The sequence below is a fragment of the Sinocyclocheilus anshuiensis genome, unplaced genomic scaffold (assembly GCF_001515605.1).
Source record: "Sinocyclocheilus anshuiensis isolate Anshui unplaced genomic scaffold, SAMN03320099.WGS_v1.1 scaffold366, whole genome shotgun sequence".
NCBI lineage: Eukaryota > Metazoa > Chordata > Actinopteri > Cypriniformes > Cyprinidae > Sinocyclocheilus > Sinocyclocheilus anshuiensis.
In genome coordinates, this window is record NW_015547673.1 from 1,573,504 (window position 1) to 1,595,155 (window position 21,652).

General features: G+C 36.9%; 1 protein-coding gene across 2 annotated transcripts in view; it reads left to right on the forward strand.

Annotated features, from left to right (window-relative positions):
- Window positions 1-21,652, forward strand: part of LOC107702872 (2-oxoglutarate dehydrogenase, mitochondrial-like) — a 51,865-nt gene that overhangs the window by 1,970 nt on the left and 28,243 nt on the right. The window contains exons 2-6 of one of the 2 annotated variants that reach the window (XM_016505308.1): window positions 2,574-2,983; window positions 10,505-10,693; window positions 12,780-12,882; window positions 17,087-17,131; window positions 19,405-19,455. In XM_016505308.1, coding sequence (XP_016360794.1) covers window positions 2,759-2,983; window positions 10,505-10,693; window positions 12,780-12,882; window positions 17,087-17,131; window positions 19,405-19,455 — 613 coding nt within the window. In that variant the 5' untranslated portion in view covers window positions 2,574-2,758. The remainder of the gene's footprint in view (window positions 1-2,573; window positions 2,984-10,504; window positions 10,694-12,779; window positions 12,883-17,086; window positions 17,132-19,404; window positions 19,456-21,652) is intronic. The other variant, XM_016505309.1, reaches the window with a different exon arrangement.

Here is a 21,652-nt window from a genome sequence, read left to right on the forward strand (position 1 = left end):
AATAATTAGGTATCATTTTAAAGCTTAGAAATTCAGCTTTCGAATGCATCCAACCATTTTGATCAACTCCTAACCAGTACTGCCTAGTTCCTCTAAACCGGAGTGTACCGCTGGCGGGCGCCCCCAGCGAAGAAAAAAATGAGCATATTTTTCAAAATATCTGCCTTAATCAACACAAAATAGGTGTCATTTGCAAGCTTGGGAGTCTGACCTTTACAATGCATGTGGCCACTTTGATTAACTCCTAGGTAGTGCTGAGTTATTTGCAGATAAATATAATTTTTTTTTTTTCATAATTTATGAAAAATGTTTTCGTTCCATGTACTCTAATATGTCAGAAACATCATACAGCTCAGATAGTCATGTGTCATATGTCATTTGAAAGGTCTCATCGAGTGGAATAAAACAAGTATAATTTTTTGGGGCTTTGACTAAACTTGAGCGAGGCATTACTTCAAATGCAAAACAACAATTTCAAAACTGTAAAGGGTTAAGATAAGGGCTACCTTGGTTCCAAATGCTGTAACTTTTGATTACTTAATGATATCACCACAAATACACATGTTGGGGAAGAAAGTCATATACACCTAGGATGCTTTGAGGGTGAGTAAAACACAGGCTAATTTTCATTTTTGGGTGAACTAACCCTTTAAGTTTCATCACTGTTAAAGCTAGAATGTCCACTAATGTGTTTATTTACAAAAAGGCATGAGTGGTGAAACATTAGTTTTTCATAAAACTGCAATTTAAATATATTATTTCTATAGGCTATACAAAAAAAAAGAAAAGAAAAGAAAGACACAATAATTAGGCTGAATAAGCTGATCTATTGCATGTTAAATGGTGGTTGCCTAGTCTATGAATGGTACACCCCCCTAAGCTCACAGAAATGGTTTGACCCAAGTTCTCAGCAGCCAATGACACTGACCTGTTCAAGCTGATTTTTAACGCTTTCTTCACGCGTATTTAACACGTATTTCACGCGTATTTAACACGTTGAATACACGTGTTTAACGTGCTGATTTTTAAATACGTGTGTTTAACGCGTTGTAGATGCGTTAAAATTCACATGTTTTTGGCTTTTTTGGCCTTCCATACAAGGTCAAAACATAGGCGTGTGGAGGGAGTGAAGGGGTCCATGTTTTAGTGATGGGAAACCGTGCATTAGCGGCATCTGGTGGTCGGACATGTTTTCTCCATCATTTCTGACAAATCATCGCGGAGCAGAGGATGGTTTGAAAAAGCATGAGACCAGACAAGGCTTCGGAAGTCTGTGACATTCAAGAGTGGAATCAATCTGGGATCAATACAATATCTAATCTGATAGGCCTATAATCTCATCTAAATTAATTTGTGCCAATGAGACCACAACTCGTGTCATGTATAGCTTGGTCAACGGATTCACATATCGATCAATAATATAAAATACACAAACATGTGATCATAATTAATAATTGACGTGGGTAGCTGAAAAAAAAAAAATTTGGGTGAGCTGTTATAGGTCTACCCTTATGTTGTGTTCGGGGTCTCTGAGACCCCAGTTATAAACATGATTAAATGTCCTACTGACAGCCCTCAAAGTGACTGAATAATCCTTTTATGCATGGGATCGTGAAGCGCCAGTTTTTTCAAACCACCTTCCGATACTGCATGACGTTTGAAGCTTCAAACATCATCAATCACGTGGTATTGTCATTTCGATACAAGCATCGGCACAGTGTGCGATACAATAGTGGTTTGAAAACTGCGTCGGAGCATCAGAGCTGCGATATCAATTGTCCCATCACTACCATGTTTATTTCAACCACATGGTCAAACCAGTTTCATTTTAGCGGAAAAGGGCACAGCTAACAGTTATTCATTTTTCTGAAGTTGAGCATAGCTCAGATTATTACAGTAGCAGTGATTTATTCCTTGGGTAGGAAGGAAAGCCAAAATTTAGCTAAAACGTGCGGAAAAAACTAAAAGTTGCATATGACATATGTTGTTAAAAATTATTAATTTGATATTGCCAGAAATACTCGTTGAGATGTAAAATAAGTCACTTGTAGCGGTGGTCAAGGGTATGTAGTGTAACATGCTTTAAATGTTATGTAATGTTATTCACACGTGTTTTCTACACTCCTTGTGACAAATGTTACAAATTGTTATAAATTGCATATCAGTTAGTCATGTGATAAAGGATGTTTTTAACTCTTTATCGTATAGTCTGTAGTATGTTTTTGGGTGATAAACTCATTTCTTTCTGTGCATTAGTGAAGATGTAATACTGAACCTCTCTTGTTGCAAATGTACAAGAAAAAAGCACAAAACTGCATAAACCGATATGAAATGAGATCCGTTCTGAACTGTATGAAGATGTTTCATTTTGATGATGAAGATTCCAGCTTACTGTTGTACCTGATTATAACTGTTGCTTTTGCACTAAAAATCTCATTAAAACCTCCATGTGATACCCAGAGAATGAGCTGGATTGAACAGTGTCCTCCTATCCATCTAATCTATTTGTCTTTTAATTGTTGAGATAAACTGCACTTTAATGCACCTCTGACTTGTCTGTTCCTTTTTTTCAGAGTACAAACCACAGATAGGATTAAAAGGTCAAGGACTTTTGGAACTATCTATTCTTCCCCAGCAAATTGAAACGCCTTTTCCGTTTGAGCTAAAGAAAAAGGAGGAGACACTTATCTTTTCTGTTGTGGCACTGGGGACATCCAGGAACTTGTGAGTGTGGGTGGTGCTCGTTCAAAAGACTGCGATGCACCGCTTAAGGACTTGTGCGGCACGGCTCAGGCCGATCACGGCCTCACAGACTGCTAAAAATCTATCACAGCAGAGGCCAGCGGCCACCCCTAGGACGTTTCAGCCATTCAGGTGCTACACGGCACCGGTGGCCGCAGAGCCATTTCTGAACGGAACAAGCTCTAACTATGTCGAGGAGATGTACTATGCATGGTTGGAGAATCCCAAGAGTGTGCACAAGGTAAGAGGACGTGCAGGTGGATTATGGGAAGAAGGAATGAAGAGACCTCTCTTTCAGTGGTGCCAGTGGTTGCAACCTTCTGACTGTTCCCAACTTTCATATATATATATATATATATATAACTCCGCTCCCTTGTCAGTCCCTAACAAAAAGTCTTGGGCATTTCGTCATAATTCCAAAAGCGATCCCAATACAAGTATACACTGAATTTCGGTCTGTCTGCAGATGCTGGGTTGCAGCTTGTATGTGTAAGGTCACAATAGGGCCTTTCGCACCGCTTTAGTTCCAGAACTAAATGTACAGTACTAAAGTACTGGGACGATTTTGCGCGAACTATTTTCCAGTACCATTAAAGGGTTGCATTCGCACCGACATTGTGTACTAGGAAATTATGTAAGCCGGTCGACAGCGACGTCATTTGTGCGCGGCGTTCAACAACAGAAACAAAGAAGAACGTAGGAGCTAATTTGGTTCTCGAAAAAGGCAGTCCGGTACTAAAATCGCACCCAGTTCCGGCGGTGCGAAAACGCCAAAAAGTGGGTAGTTCCACAATTAGTTCTGGTACTATGAAAAGGTTCCCGCGGTGCAAAAGGCCCTATTGCTGGGATCCCTGTAGTATTTTTAGAGCAGTCATGAGAGTGTGCCGGTTCCAGGACACAGTGACACATGACGTCTTTGTGAGTGTTTAGGCTAGTTGTTTTCACCCAGTGTACTTCTAATGAGGTTTTATGTAATGACCTTCAGTACCTTCACAGTTCAAAAGTGAGTACAACATCCAGAGTATCTTGGGTTAATGTTTTGCTCAATGTTCTGTGTATAGATATTTCCCCTGTCCTTCAGACAATTACATGCTCTTGGATTCAGTTTTATTTTTGTTATTGTGTTACAAGATCACATTACGCCACATTTTTTTTAAATAGTCCAGTATAGAACATGTTTCTGCGGGTCTTAAAAAGTCTTTGTTTGCCTCTCCACAAAGTAAGGCCTTAGAAAGGTGAAAAATCAGAGCAGCAAGTCTTAAATTCATAAAGTCATGCCATTAAATGTTGCATGCATTGCTAAAAATCTTCCTCAGTATTTTTTTGTTTTTCAGTACAAATATCTAAACAAACTTAAATCAAGATACATTTACCTGAGATGCAAAATTAAGATATGAAGTCTTGTTTTATGTGAAATTGAACAAAATTAAGTGAGTATGAAACCAGAACAAATATCTGCCAATGGGGAATGAAAACTTGTTTTCCCACTGAAGTAAGTTTTATTTATTTTTATTTTTTTTTCTGAGCCCATTGGCAGATGTTTGTTTGTTTTTAACGCATAATTTTTATCAGTTTTACAAAAAGCAAGACTTGTCATTTTGCATCTCAAGTAAATGTATCATGATTTAAGAATCTTAATCTTGGATGCTGGAAAACAACAAAAATGATATGGAACAACATCACTTTTTTGCAGTGTGATCAGTAGGTACAATAACAGTTAGGGGTGTTCCGATCAGGATTTTTGAGGCCGATCACAGAAAGCAGTATCTGCCGATACTGATCTTTTTAAAGCCTTCTTTTTATAATTTATAACTATTTATAGTGATACTCCAATCAGGATTTTTAGACATTTATTCAGGGCCTGAATTTCATTTTTGAAAATGGGGGGGCGGCTCTCCGTGCTGCTTGGTTAAAAATAGGCTTTTGTGAGTTGTCACAGCGTGGAGGAGGGAACAGAAACTGAGGTTTCCCCAGTAACAGCTGTACACAAAGCAGCGCTGAGCTCACAAACGCTGCTTTATGAGGCATATAACATGCAAGATGAAATGAAAATGACATCGAAAATTTCCTTCCTTCAGAAATACAGTGATATAAAAACACCCGCGCCTCGTTTTGATTTTTAAACGTGCAGTACGTGCTCATGTTTATTCAACAAAGCCCACAAATAAATAAATGTATGGGAAACACATCCCACAGCACAACCACCTGAGCCCAACTTCAGTCTACTCATCACCTTAACTTTAACTGTGTTTGTAGCCGGTGCCATAGCCAGACTGATAAACAAACACAGACCGGAAGTTAACTTCAGGCCAGGCGCATGCGATCATTGAAACCGTCTATATAAAGCTTGAAGCATCGGAATCGGCATCGGTATCGGCCGATCACCATGACAATAAATCGGTACTCCGTATCGGCTGCAAAAATCCTGATCGGAGCATCCCTACAAGCAACACTTATTCAATGCTTTTTACTTTTGCATTTACTTCTAGATTTATATATTAAGTTGCTCAAGCAATTGGCAAAACATTTAAACTTTTCTTACGTTATCACAAACTTACAGTACCATTGACAGAAATAGTCAGCTCTACTGCCTTTCCTTTTGCATTGAAATCTTTATTACAAGCAATCCTACGGTTCATAAAGAACTTTGTTTTCCCAAACAATGCGCTGTTACTTTAATTCAGCGCTTGCAGCGCTGCAATAGACTCGGTGCGGAAACGATCTCTGCAATGCAGGACTGCAACCGTGTGCAGTGAATGCTTCAATCTGTTAACATGAGCACGGAAAAAATACTCACCACTTATGCACTGCAAACGGAGTAATGTGAACCTGGCGTTATGTTTGCTGCGAGTGTGCATGAGCGTACTGTCTCCAGGAGAGCGCGTGAGCACTGAATGGTTAAACACTGGCAAGAATGAAAAAGAAATGCAATTTATAAACTTTAGTGACGATGTGACACTGCCTCGATTGTGCAAGTGACAATTCCCGTGTCAACTGTACAGCGAGCAGCTCGCTTACAGTGCAGATGCGATGTGTGGTGATTTGAAGACATTTGCGTATTTTGAGAGAAAGCGCACGCGCGGTGATTCACTCACGCTGTTTGTGAAATTACGTCTCACACAAGGTTTTCAAAGGACTGTGCAAGTGACAATTCCTGTCAACTGTGCAGCGTGCAGCTCGCTTATAGACAGACGCGATGTGTGGTGATTTGAAGCCATTTGCGTATTTTGAGAGAGAGAGAGTGAGAGAGCGCGTGCGCGGTGATTCACTCACGCTGTTTGTGAAATTACATCTCACACAAGGTTTTCAAATTACTTTATAAGTGAGATCGGCCTTTTAGAGACCGCCGATCAATCATCCCAACGTGATTATCGGCTGATAGGGATCGGTAGCCGATCAATCGGAGCACCCCTAATAACAGTTATTTCCATATTCTAGTAGTTAGGAGAAAAGCTATTCAAACCTAAAGCGTTTTATTTATTTTTTTATTAATAATTCAAAAGTAATAGTAATCAGTTTACAAGTCATTGAATGCTCCCTTACATTTAGAGAACATATTTATGCATTGTTCCCTTCAATTTATTCTTTTAATTTTATTTACTTTGTCTTAAAAAGCCTTACATTTACATTTTATAAAACCTGCAGAAACCATGTATATAAGGCTGCGTTTACACTGGCATAAAGAAATTAGATTTTTTTGCTCACATCTGACACGGATCGGAATTTGTTGCACAAAAACACAAAAATCCGCATGAGATCCGATTTTTTTTCGCATCCGATCTGGGCCACTTGTGGTTTTAAATCAGATAAATATCCAATATCTGGACATCCGACCTACGTCTAAACGCGCATATCCAATTCCCCTCAGAACTCCAAGCCACCACTATGCAAGGATGACACATTTGCCCATAAAGATAGCGTTTTAATGCCGATGTGCTGTATTGAGCACGTTATTGAGGTGGGAACATATAGGTAAGGAAGTGTGCAACATTCAGGAGCTGGTTTTCCACCCCTGCCCTGTGAATTTTATAAATACAACAACAATAAATACAATAGCTTCGCTACTAAAAGCTACATTATATTTCTCAGCAATGAGGTGATGACTTAGCTGTTGTAATTAAACCAACAAGCTTCACTATTAGGCTACTCGTTTGCACGTTCTCTCCTTAATTAATTCAAATTCATTCAAAGAAATATAGTCTTACAGTGCTACCTTTATTTCACCTCAGAATTCAACAATGAACGAGCTGTAGATAAAATAACATGAAAATTACTGTTATTTTCTGGTTGTACTGTTGTTTTCTTTATCCGTTCAGTCAGATTTTGTGCTGCAAAATATCCATAACAGCCGTTGTCCATGCTGGCAAATAATAATGGCCACTCAACGTGAATTATATTAATAATTTTAATAATAAACGCGCCTTCAAAACCCGAGGGTCTACCGAGGGTCAATCATTTTGGGTGTGAATTAATGTAAACAGATATCGGATACCAGTCATGTCTAAAATGAATGTAAACAGGCGGGCCAAAAAATCGGATATGGTCAAAAGATCAGATCTGTGCATTAAGACTTGCAGTGTAAACTCAGCCTAAGTAAACTGGACCTGGGCTGCATTTCTCAAAAGCATTGTGAGTTAAGTTAATCGTAGAGACCATTGGTGGCAAAGGTTATACAATCTACTTACAATCTGCTTACAAATACGATGCTTTTGGGAAACACAGCCCAGGGGCCTGTTCTTCGTACGTCGCTAACTCAGTTTGCTGGATTTGATTGTTGACGATTTGGCATGATCTTGGATTATTTGGTTTTTCGAAGCACATCTTGGACTTGTTGCTGGACTTGCAACAGGTCCGTAAGCTTAAACCTGCTCGGTAGCAGGCTTATTTCGTGTAAATAGGATTAGATTGCATCTTTTTAAGTGGAATTGTTATTTAAAATCTATCCCAGCCACTGCTACTTTATTACAAGAGTACCCTACTAATCCGGGGACAATCATTTAAAATTATAATAATAAAAAAATTAATTTGAAAATAATATTATAATGTTGTGTAATCTGTAATACTATAGACACTGCCAGTTTTACTCGTTGAAAGTAACTAACTAACGAAAATAAAGAAATAAAGAAAATAACTTTATATAATATAATACAGTTAATCTGAGTTGTGCATTAATCTGAGTGATGACAGATATTATGGGAGTGGCTTGATGGAGTGCAGGAGATGCAGATAACATGATCTTGACCCTTAAGAAACTTTAATTAATGCTGTCACGTAACAAATCTGCTTCAAATATAAAATTACATGAATTGCTAATTACAACATTGAAATAAAAATGTAAAGCCTGTACAAATACTAGAAATCGTGAATATAAAAATTGAGAATCGTGTAAAAAATAAAATAAAAACAGTGCATATTTCATATATCTATTATAACATTTTTGTAGTTTTGTTCGCTTGACTGTTTCCTTATAAAGGTCCAGAAATTTGTCAAGTTTTTTCGTCAGGTGTCTTTTTTAATTATATGATGTCATTACGTTGCTGTCTTGCCGCCAGCCAATCGCTGCATTGCTGATCGTGGTTTCAAGTATCGATACATTTACCCTTTTCGGGGAACATGAGAACGCGCAGTAATCTTAGACAACTTAATCCAGATATTTTAATCAAATCCGCAAATTTGTTGGAAGAACCAAATTAGCCATAGTACAGTTATCACGATTAGAAGATCTGGCATCTTTCAGATCATCTCAGATGTTTTAAGCGAGGTACGAAGAACGGGCCCCAGGTCTTGCAGGTTTTGTTTTATGGGTGTTGAAGGTACACAACCTTTTTGGCAAAAGGGAACGCCACAGCCATTTTTCCAAGTTCTCACTAAATCATCTAGTCCCATGGATGGGCAAACTCAGTCATGGAAGGCCACTGTTCTACAGAATTTAGCTCCAACCCTAATCAAGCACACCTGAACCAGCTAATCAATGACTACGTTTACATGGACATCAGTAATCTAATTATTTACCTTATTCTAAATAAGTCAATATTATGATTATGGTGTAGGGATGTAACGATTAACTGCGAGCCGGTTGAAAATCGATTCAAATATGTGATGATTCAAATCGGTTGAGATGCTAAACAAATCGCGATTCATTTAAGTTACTTTTAGAATATTCCTTTCATGTTCCTGTTTTGCATGTTATAGTGCATAGTTCGATTAATGGCACATGTCATTGCGTCACCACGTGACGCCATCCAACGTCCCCTCCAGAATTTCACGTATAAACATATAGTTCGTCTTAGTGATGATGCCATGTACAGTTTTGGGTGTTTCATTTTTAATTTTATGAAAGCTTCAAGTGCAGTTAATTATTTGTACGTGCATTCAGACGATGGTGGTGTTGAAGCTCTTTTATTTGCCATCAAACGGTTGACATGCCGTGTGTGTATACTGTCACAAAATGCGCGACGGTAATAATGTGATTAAGGTGTGTACATGTCTTTACTGCACTTCAATAATGCGACTAAAATAGGAATACTCCACATGTCTGAATTCGATTTGTGTGTACTTCGATTATGACTTTAGCCGGATTAAGGTAATCAAACATCTCTGTTTACATGGTAGATTCTTAATCCGAGTATTGTCTTAATCGTATTAAAATCGGAGTATTGTTGTCCATGTAAACGTACTGAATGTCTTAAGGATTACTAGAAGGCTGCAGGCAGGTGAGCTTTATCAGCTTTATCAGGGTTGGAGCTAAACTCTGCAGGACAGTGGCCCTCCAGGACAACGTTTGCCCGTCCTTGATCTAGCCAAGTTTTATTAAAAGCCCATCATGCCAGCGGTGAATTACCCCTTTAAGTATTATTGTTCAGATCTGTTATTTCCATAAATTGATACCTGACAAATGGAAATCAAACTGGTTTATTTAAAAATCACAAACTAGTTGGAGGTAGGGGTGTGCGATATTGACAAAAAATTATATCTCGATATTTTATGGGATTTTATCGATAACGATAATTAGACGATATTTTGCTGAGTGTCTAGGGCTTTTCTCTTATAACTTGCACCTGAATTGCAAACAAGTCTTCTCTCATGTGACAGGCTTTGAGTTATTTGACAAATCACAGTATAAACCCACACATCTCATTTATGATCGATCTTCAGGACCACAATCCCTGAACATCTTGTACAACTTCACATTGTATTGGTGAGGCATCAAAAACACAAAAAGTAGCATTAACGGTCTCTATCCTAATTGTGAGGATCGATTTAATGATAAAAATGCTTTGAAATATTGTATTAGGCCGAAGTATGAATCCAGCTGTTTCTAGTTTTCTCAAAAAGCCACATGATTTAAAGTCTGTAGCATCCATTTCTCTCTGTAGCACAAATGCTGCTGGAGGAGTTACTCATCAAAATATCCCTTGTCACTGACCTTAAGTATAAGCAATAGTACTAGTGTTGCTTACCTTGGCCAGCAGAAGTAATTATTCACTTTTGAAGCATTATCAGACATGTTTTATAGATGGGTCATATTCAAAAACTAAATAAATCCGTTCATGCGTTCCACAGATGTTTAATTTAATGTCACTGTGGAACAGTCCAAACTGATGAACCATGTTAAAGGATTCTTACCTGCTTTATTAGATGTTGTTCTAAATGATTTTAGTAATATCATATCATATCCAGTTCTTATGTTTTTTAGCTATTGATTGCAACTTAAGTGTCTACCTAAAGAGAATAAATCCTGTCTCTTTTTTCTGTTCTCCAGTCTTGGGACATTTTCTTCAGGAATGCTAATGCTGGTGCCCCCCCAGGTACAGCCTACCAGAGTCCTCCTCCAATGGGAGTGAGTCTGGCCGGGCTCGCTCGGGCCCAGTCTCTGGTGGGGGCCCAGCCGAATGTGGAGAAACTGGTGGAAGACCATCTGGCAGTCCAGTCCCTCATCAGGGCCTATCAGGTACACACGCAGATTTTAAAAACCCTGTGAGGTTGTTTCTTTAAAAATACTGGCTTAAAAGTGATATCTCAGTGCTGCCTTAAATGAGTTGCAGTGTAAACCTTTAACAAGGTAAGAGATCTATGTTCATTTTGTAAAAAAATATATAAAAATATGCTTTTGATGCTTTTTGAGGTTACAGGAGAACATTCACTAACCCAGTGTTTCCCAACCGGGGTGCCGTCTGTCGAAAGCAGGGGTGCCGTGTAAAAAAATCATTTTTTAATATTTTTAAATTGCTAAAATGTTAAAAAAAAGCATCTATTATATAATATCCATTTCTGATGTTGCCAATAATTAGAGATGCATTGCCACCATTGATGGACAAATTTTTTTTATAATATTAAAAATATTTGTATGACAGTATATTCTGCAGTCCTCCCTGCTGTACCGAATATCTATACTTTTCAAAGTATCATATTGAAGTTAGAAATTCAAGTATTGTGACAATTTATTTTGTAGGGTGTCACAAATTTGTTAAAATTTCCAAAGGGTGCCGCGACTTAAAAAAAAAAAAGGTTGGGAAACACTGCACTAAGCAGATAGCAGAGGTCGACCAGTATTGGGGTTTGCCGATAGCTAAGGTGAAAAATCTGGCTGATAATTGATTAATTTAGTCGATAGTTTCTAATATAAGTGATATGAAGGAAAATTTCAGTTACTTTTCAGTTAAAAAGTTAATTAGTGCTGAACTTTATTACCAAATTAAAGGGGTCATATGATGTTGCTAAAAAGAACATTATTTTGTGTATTTGGTGTAATGAAATGGGCTGCTGCAGCGATGATTCAAAAACATGAAAACCCATTATAAACGAGGCATTCGTTGCATCCAGTGGGGACATAATTATGGGTTATAATGACTTATACTGTCTTTTTACGCGTTGCGTTGCATCGCGCCGCGTAAACATAAAACCATGTCTGCATTTGTGATCGGAGAAATGACAAACAACAAGCCCTACTCTACACTGCTTTAAATATAAGAAATATAAAATATAAAAACTCTTTAAATATAAAAAACGTACTTGCAGTCCGTGAGTCAGATCTTTAATATTAATGACTTACACATGAAAAAGTTTTGAATTTTTTAAATAAAAATAGTGCTTCATCGCAATGACTATTTAGTTTTTTTGTTTTTGTTTTTTTGTCATATGAAATGACAGAGTCATAATGCAGCTTGCTGGATCTGCACGAATCATAACTATCATATATTTTTTTGAATTAAGAGGAAAGGTGAACGGTTTCCATCCTTGACTTTGATTTAATACAACATGACTAATAATAAACCTCCGGCACTGGCCACGGTGGAACACGGATGAATTAAACAACAGCAGCATTAACAACAACAACAAAAAAGATCTGATTCGCCAACTACCACTGTTGATTTTCCCTTATAACCAGTAGGTCCATAAAGCAAATAAATGGTTTCATACAGGTGGCGATTCATTGGTAAATGAGATATTGGTCGATCTCTAGCAGATAGTCCCGTTTGATTTAAGATAGCAAATTGTGCAATACCTCATTTTGGTTGCATGGTTTTCCATCTCACGTTTGTGACGCTGTGAAAGATTGGGCTTGATTTCACAGTCATGAGATCTGCTTGGTGAACTCCTCATGTCTTGTGACTGCTGTTGCCTTGTTTCCAGGTAATTGGGCATCACAATGCAAACCTCGACCCACTTGGCATCAATTGTGTAAATTTTGACGAGTCCCCAGTAGCTACTGGGTTCCAGCATGTTGGTGAGAAATGTTTTCTGTCCCCCACAGCTCAACAGACCACCATTAATGAGCCTGTTTTGTGTGATTGTCGCTTTCCCCTTCCCTTTACCTGTCCCTTTTTCTCTCAATTCCCCTTTCCCTAACCCCCTCTGCACCCGACACTTCATTTTATCATCAATCACACTTCCTATATCATCTCGACCTTCTTGTTCTCTTGCTGCTCTCCACTTCCTCTTCTGTGGCCTCTTCTTCCCCTCTTTTATATCTTTCCCTTGTGGGTGGTTTTGCGTTCGGCTCCCATGTTTGTGGGGGGACCTCTTGTCTCCTGTAGATACGTGGTCACCATGTGGCTCAGCTGGACCCTCTGGGGATTATGGATGCTGATCTGGATTCATGCGTTCCCACTGACATTATTACATCATCGGATAAACTCGGTGAGGAATTATGAATGTCCGCCAAACCTTGGTTAGGACTCAGATGTTTTGTCAAAACTGCTTTCCATGACCATTGGTCATTGAATCTCAGCTCAACCTTCATCATTTATTCAGAATGATGGGTAGTGCGTTAAATTGATGATTGAAGAAACTTGTCTGGAAAACTTTTCTGGAAGGCAGTTTTGGGCTTTTTTTATTTTAGACTGACTTGTGATTCTGCGTTTGCTGTGATGAAGGCCAGCAGCACTGTATTTGGCCTCTACAAAAGGGTGATGTGCTTTGCTAGACCAGTCTTTGTAGAGATTGGCTTGCTTATATGATTTGACCTTGGAGTTACAAGCACACAACTTTCTATTTTCTGCACACTGTTTGCTTATATTCTGCTGGAGAGCTTAGGCTTGATGTGGTTGTTGGTTTCCAGACGCCATGTCATTTTACATTTGTACCTGTGTCCATCATGGACCAACACTAGATGATCTGTTAATCTACAGATTATCTTTCAATTAGTACTTTACTCTAATAATTAACAAATTTTAGGTTATCTTTTAAAGACTGTCTATAAATTCAGCCCAATGTGAAAAGTGCATCACTCACTTTGAACAGTGTAAATAAGTTTCAGCTGTATTCTAACTCAGGTAACCGTAACGACATTATCAAGATCCATATCATTGTGGTTCTCACATTATATGACCTTGCAAACACGTAGCTGTCCATATACAACGCAGGTTTGCTAAGAATGTGATTGTAAGTCCTGAAAATTAGCAGGTGTCGTTCTATAACTTTCAGTTATAGAATGCAGTAGGGGTGGGCGATCTGACGATTTTATATCATGATCGATTTTGTAGATGTCTACGATCTGCTTTTCAAGCGATTCGTAGAGATCGTGATCATTTACGTCTTCATAAAAATGTTACAACTACAGCAGTGACTGCTTACTAGATGACTGTGACTGGTCAAATTATATCACGTGTCTCTGTTAAGTGTCTTTCATGCGTGGTGACGCATTTGAAAAACAATTCAGCGTGAGCTAGCAGTAGTAATGTGATGAATCAAATTTTAGTTTCAGTTTCGATTTGTGGTGCAAGCCGTTCCATTCCTTAAAGCAGTGCTCTTTCGCCACTCCTTAAAAGCTTAACATTTAATCAGTCGAATCATGTAATGTGACTCGTAAAATGCAGTCTACTGTGGGACATGCTTTATTTTAAATAGATTTATTAAAAGCACATTATCTGCGAAAGAGCTTGTTCCTCAGGCATGTTCTGTGTGTGTGCTTCGAGACCGAGCTGAACACGAACAAGCAAAGTATATTTGGGGTTTTAGGTGTGCATAAATGGTCAAATACACACAAAAATGTCATACAGTCAAACAATTGGGAAAGAAATCGGATGCTTGTCAGTATATTAGATCCGTGCATTCTGTCTTGAAGAAAAGCAGCCTAATAAACCTGCTGCTGTCTGTGTCATTAATGTTAATCAGACAACAAAAGAAAATCAATCACTGCTCTTGAATGAATCACTTTATTAACCGTAATAAGAATCAATGTATATTTGATTCATACAGTGATTCAGTGTTTTAAAGTTTAACTTTTATTGACCATTTTGACAACTGATTTAATAATACTGTGTTTTTTAAATTATGCAAATAGGTAAGTCATAGGCTTGTTCCAGTCTGGATATTCTTGACTGTACATCGTAAAATTGGGAAGATCACGATTCAGATCGTGGATTGTGATTTTGTGTTATAAAATCATGATATGATTTTTTGGGAAGATCACCCACCCCTAGAATGCAGCTATCACGCTGGTAAAAACAAAATGAACGCCACCATATTAAGCACAAAATATGGGACTAACAGCTGTATTCTATTGCTGTGTGAACGCAGCCTATAATCTGCTATTAGTTACCTGGAATAATGTTGAGTATCATTTACTTCAGTGGTTGCTAATAGTCATGAACATAAACAGATCTGTACATTGGTGCATATTTATGTGTGAGGTTGGTGTTAAACTTTCAGTTAGTTGCCAAGGCATCATTTCTAAATTTTACATTTTTCATCTAATATTTATATTGTATTTAAACAAGTGTATGAAAGTGTTTTTGTTTTTTTCTTAACCTTGAAATATCAGTTTCAAAATTATTCTCATGATACGCTGACTTCTAATAAACTGAATGGCTTCTGTTTCTTTCCAATGCTCCCCTTCAAACGTCTGTTCTGGGAGTGTGTAAGTCTGTAATTTTAGGTATGAAATTCTGTGAAAAAAGGCAGATTACTGTATGGCAGCAACAAATGTACGTGTACAACTGTCCAATGTGATTAGGACAGTGATATATTTATCACAGAGAGTTCCACTAACTTAACTGTAGGGGACTCCAAAGTCGCAAAAATACACAAAAACTATATGCAGTTGCTTTAATTTCAGTTTTTTTAAAACGAATGAATTTTAGTAATTTTAGTTTTAGTTAACAGTAACAACACTGATGTTTCAGATACTGAAAACATTCAAAATTCTTGGGAACTTACAAGTCACCTAGGACCTGAAACGGACAGTACTTCTATACAAACCCACACTTCTTTTATGACATCTGGCATTTATTTAGACTTATTAAAGCAAGAAGTCCTGACATCTGATTGGTCAATAAGCATTCCAGTCAAGCTAAAACCAGTTACACCGTAACCGCTATAACACCTGTTTGCCATATCACTTATTTCTGTTGCATAGCAACTTTCTGTTATTGGCAGTCTTTTAGTGGAAAGATTAATGCATTGAATGAATTAGCCTAGTAAGATAACATTTTAATGAAAATTGTATCCCTAACATATTAATATGTAGTAACCATTTTATGCCTGTTTGGCGTAAGATTAAACTGATCCTTGAAATTGATCAAATGTAAAATGGTGAAAGTGTTTATCTCTCCTCTCACTGCTAAGCTCTGCTAAGTAGTTTACTAACCCTGATGCCCTAATGCCTATCAGCTCCTTTATTTCCTTCAGAGACACGCATAGAGCTACTGCATACACACCTGTGTAACCAACATCTGGATTATGTTTAACCTGGACAATGTTTTACCATCAAATAGAAATGGAGTATGAATTAAGAAAAACAGTAGAGGACTTCAGAATACCACCACATGCCATCTTAGATATAATAGATCTAGATTTCATTTATACCTTATTTAAATTATACATTTAATCTGTGCCCAATTTATAAACAGCTAAAAAACTTTTCTTATAAATCATATAAGGCTGATATTTTCCTGCCTTATTATGTTAATGTAGTAAATATTTTAGTAAATTACAATTTTTTTTTTTTTATTCTGCATATTTTGCAACAAAACAAATGCAAAAAGTCCCTCTAGGTCTGATAATTCCCTATAATATAGGTGATTTGTTGAACTAGTTATTCACATGCATAAACTACTACAACAATACATTATTAAACCAGTACTTTCAAAACATGTACTCCTTTCATGATTTCTTTTCACTCGGCAGTACCTTTGTGTGTATAATGATTAATGTTGATGTAGGTTTGAACTCTGTACATTGTATATAGAGAAACATACAATACATAAAACGGGTGTTCTGACAAAGGGTACTTATTTCCAAAAACAGTATTTTCTTTGCTCTTTTAAGAAGGAGCATTTTATATCAAATTTATACCTACTTGGTACATATTTTTCAGCCCCCTTCCAAAGTTCCCACCATTTACACAAACTACACTGTACAAATAAATAGTAATTCCAAAATGTAAAAAAAGGCCAGAGAGAGGACTGAAAGCTAAATTATGACTCTCAAGTGTAAAATCTTTATGGTAAATAAGCATTTTCTTTGAAAGTACAGTGTTTAGCCTCTCCGTGGCTAGTGTTGGCTCTGCCTGGCAGTGTGTGGGACTTAATTTAAGCTTGATCTTCTCCAGTCGTGTAGGCTGTGATTTATCATGGGCCTTGAAGCTGTGACTGTATTGCTGCAGTATTAAGGAATTGCTTGGTTTGGAGCCTGGTGTGATTTAGTGAAGGAAATTTGTGTTTTGTCTGGAATCCATAATAAGATGTGTGGTTCACCTCAGTAAGCAACTCTTTAGATTTCATTAGTGCAGCTGTGCTGGAGCTTAATGTTTGTTAGTCTCTCTCATTGGGATTATTTATGTGAGGGTTTGGGAATCACTAACTCCCAAGTGGATTTTTCTTCCCTGCTACTGCCTCTCCAGACCTTAAACATGTCAAGACGCGTCTAAGTGCTCTAACCATTGGAGGTAGGCTTTAATGTCAAAACAGTTCTGTGCCTCTTGCTATAAAGCAATGTTTTAGTAGCTGCAAGTAGTTCTAGCTGCTTTTTTGTGTGTATTTTTGATTTTGCCAGTGCTAGTTAGCGTTTCGGCCACTTTGATTTTATGCATTACATTTTTCCTAAATTTGAAGAATTCCAAAAATGTTTTTCATTATCTAAGAATGGCAGCTGTAACTTATATTTAAGGATATTAATAAAAACAACTATCAGAAAATATAGAATTTAGAGACTCTGGTTTATATGGTAGATTGTGTTAGCTTTTAGTGTTGAACATATCAAAACACCAAGAAATATGCTGTATATTGTATATACAGTATATTCTGTACTATTTCAGGCATCTTAAAGGGATAGTTCACCCTTCTGAAGGTCTTCTGAAGTGAAGCGATGCGTTTGTGTAAGAAAATATCCATATTTAGAGGCTAGTTTTGGTAGTTCACTCTTAAACTCATTTCTAACTTGCTGATTGTGATTTTAAATGGAAATATGTGACCCGTGCTGGCAAAATGAGTCGGAATGCGCACAGGCTAATTTGGAGCTACAAGCAAAAAAAAAAAGTTGATTTTGAGGTTTTCACAAAAATGAGTTCATTAAGCCCTCGTCTAGCGATCCCAATGCTCCAAATAATAATTTTAGATGTTTAATTACCTTATTTGTACGTTTTCTGAGAGGAGTACCTTTTCTCCACTCGCTTCTCATGCTGACTGTCATCCGAAGCGCGCGCATAAAGGCGCTTCCGACAGCACGCGATCCCGATTAATATACACATATACACAGAATTACAGTATTTAAGTATTCACGCAAACATAGACTGTTATGTCTTAAGTGAACGTTTGGGGAACTGTTGGGGAAAAACATCTGATGTGTAATATTATATTAGATCCATGCATTACAGTGGGTCTTAATATATAGGCCGTCTGTCTCATTAGTTAATCTAACGATAAAATAATCACTCGCTGCTCTTGATTGAACTGCTTTTGTAGTTTTAATAATCAATTTATTTGTAATGAACAAACTAAAGGGATTTTACATTTGATTATTTGTTTTTCTTACGTGAGTGCTTTTGTTTATATGTAAAATGAAAAAGGTAATGCATTATTTGTTTCTTTCTTATATTTGTTCTACTGTTTTTTTGGGGGCCAAGCCCCGAAAGGGGCTGTAGCCCCTATTTCTAATTATTATTAAGAAAAGAACTGGAGGAAAAGAAGCAACGCTGCAGGTGATTTTGCTTTGGAACCTTCAGAAAACTTTAACTCGATTTTGCTCAAAATTGACTTTGCTGACTGTCGACTTCAAACGGGTGTAGCTCATTTTTCGTCCGATTCCAACAAATCATACATCATTCTGAAGGTCTTTTAGTGGAGAATGTGAACAAAAATAACTCATTTTTGAAAATTTGTGACTCGTTTTGCCAGCACAGGTCACATATGTTTGCTGTGCATTCAGTTTTAATACATTTAGCTTCACTTGTGAGGAGAAAAATATAATCTTTGACAAATTCTGACACACAAAAAATAGTGTATTGTCTTAAATGTAATGGCATTAAATGAATGTAATTAATCATACATTATAGTCTGTTACCTTTGACACCACTGATATTTATATATTTTAGTATGTATTCATTTATTCAAAGTGACTTTCGAGTGAGGGATACCACTACACCAGGGAATGAGTTATGTTAACTGCATTAACATCTTAAAAACACTGCTTCAAGTTTAGGAATAAAACTAAACAAAACAGTAAGCATTTAGTTTGTATTATAAAATGTTCTCTTCTGTTCACCAAGGTTGCAGTTATTTAAAATATAAGTAATTCCTAATATTTTAAATGTCTTTACTGCCACTTTTGGTCAATTTAATGCATCCTTGCTAAATAAAAATATTTGTTTTACTTTGAGCTACTTATTAATGTTGAATTTAAATGGATAAACTCATGAGCCACACTTTTGTTTTTTGCTTTGGTTTGTTGATAGTTAAATAGGATTTAGCCTTTAGATAATAGTATATGTAATGATGTATATGTATAGTGTATATATAGTATATGTAATTAAATAGTGATGTAATGATAAAATAGTGAAACTTTCTGTATTTTCTGTGGTATTTGTTCATATATCCCAAAATGTTATAGTGATTTTCAGTGTAAGACTGCTTAAAGTTCTGTTTATGTCATTAATTGCAATGCTCTGGAGAACTTCACTATTATACATACATGTACATCTGTGTTTTTCACCTTGCTTTACAGAGTCTGAATTTCACTTTGCTGAAATTCCTCAAACCTGTAATTGGGAAAAGGGTAATTCATATGCTCTAAACAGCTGTCCAAATACCAAATAGTAAGAGTGTTGTCTATTTAATGCCTGTTTTGCATAGCATTGTGTTAGCAGCATTTAAAATAGCCAAAAAGACAAAGAGATCCTGATTTTCATTGCCTGTGACATGAGTGTTTGCTGGCACATGAGTCTGTGTGTTTGTTATGCTGGTGCTATGGTGAATGGCTCAGTCTACATGAATAGTCATACTTCTGTAATGTCCAGAATCCCATACAGCATTTTATGGACTATACAGACTTTTCAACGATTACTTTTTCTTTAGCTGGCTGCACACTAGACTATTTTCAAATCCTAAATGATTTTAAAACCATGGGAGACCACAGACATGAAGACAGTTTAAACCGATTGTTAGCCTTATAATCCTCTGAACGCACACACTAGACGATTCCAGCAGACCGCGAGACCACACACTTGATGATTGTAGGAACGATTTCACAGTGACACTAGAGCTCATGGAGACTCACGAGATCAAACGTGACTAGAGAAGATAAACAAATGGAGAACAATCACGTTGTCAACTGGCTCTTCCGGCGCGTTCTGTTGTACAGTGAAAAACAAAGTATAACAAAGAATATGGGTGATGTATTCTGCTTTCTTGGCATTTTTGTGGCTGCCAAGTTTCAGCTATAGAAGCACACAGCATCCAGTAAGTGACGCTTGCTCGCTCTCATTGGCTATCGCGGGTATCACATCAGACGCAGCCCGATCAAGAGTCGGAAATATCAAACATGTGTGATATTTACGATTTGAGTTCGGCGACACTCCGTCTCGATCGGGAGCTGTTAAATAATCGTAATGACACCACACAATAGAGGATTTTTTTTGGACAAAAAATCGTTTGCGACAAGCCTCAAATCGGGCCACGCCCCCTGATCTTTCAGAAATGCAAATCGGCTTAAAATCGGCCTTAAAGGGGTGGTTCAGTGTTTTTTTTCTAGGCTTGATTGTGTTTATGGGGTGCAGTCTAACATGTGTTAATACTTCGTTTTTTAAAAAACGCATTATTTTTCACATAAGTTACCTTTATTCCACACAGCTCTGTCCCTTCTCTGGAAACACACTGATCATTTCCTTCTTTTATGAAGGGTGTATTTTGCTTTTAAGTGTATGCCAAATTATACACTACCACTATACATTATCACAAACACTAATATCAACTTGTCTTGTCCCTTTGTAAAACGGTTTGTATAACAAAGATGTATTTACAGTAATATGCCACCCTACCAGGCAAATGGGTTGAGAGTTTGTTTGTTCTGGTGCGAATGCTTCTAGGTGGAGGAACATTTAGTTATGCATTACCGTCATGTGTTTGTCAAACTCAACAGTATTTAAACAATGCTTTACAGATTACGTGTCCCTTACACATACCTGTGTCTGCACATGTGCCCAAGTTTAGTTTTTTTTTTTTAGTTTTTTTAACTGATCAAGTTGGGATATGACTTCTGTGGATATGATTGATAAATTATTATATCATTTTGATAAGGCACTATTCTCTGTACAACTGCTCCAGAACAATTGTAAAATTAACAGTTTTAAATTAAAATAAAAAAATAAAAAAATCTTGCTGGTTGATGCATCTAAGGGTGTGTAGGAAAAAAGATACACTAAGTTAATGCAGATATTTTCCATATTGCAAAAATTCCTCAGTACATTGTGAAAATTTAAAAGCCAAAAGTAACACATTATGAATAGGGCTGGGTTTTGACACAAATATCACAATTCGATTCGATTCTCATTCACAAGCTTTACGATTCGATTCAGTATCGATTATTTTGGATATATATCAGGTACAGTACATGCCAAATTTTCTCAAGGAAAAAAAAATCTCTCAACTAATGCTGTAACATATACAGTACATGAGAGTCAGTTGGTAGGCTACTACATTACTATAATATTGAAGGTTAATTAATGAAGTTTTTACAATAGTAAACATAACAGTTACATAATAATATTTCTACTTCAGTTCGTTTTTTTTAAATATAAACATTTAAATGGTGGCTGACATAAAAACTTGATGGATTTATTCAAACATAAATTAAACATTGAAGAACAGTAAAAAATATAATGAATATGTTATATGGTGCATCTATTAAGCAAAATGCCCCTCTCTACAGTTTATTTTTCTATATGACTGAGTTTATGGTCACCGAATATGTTTTT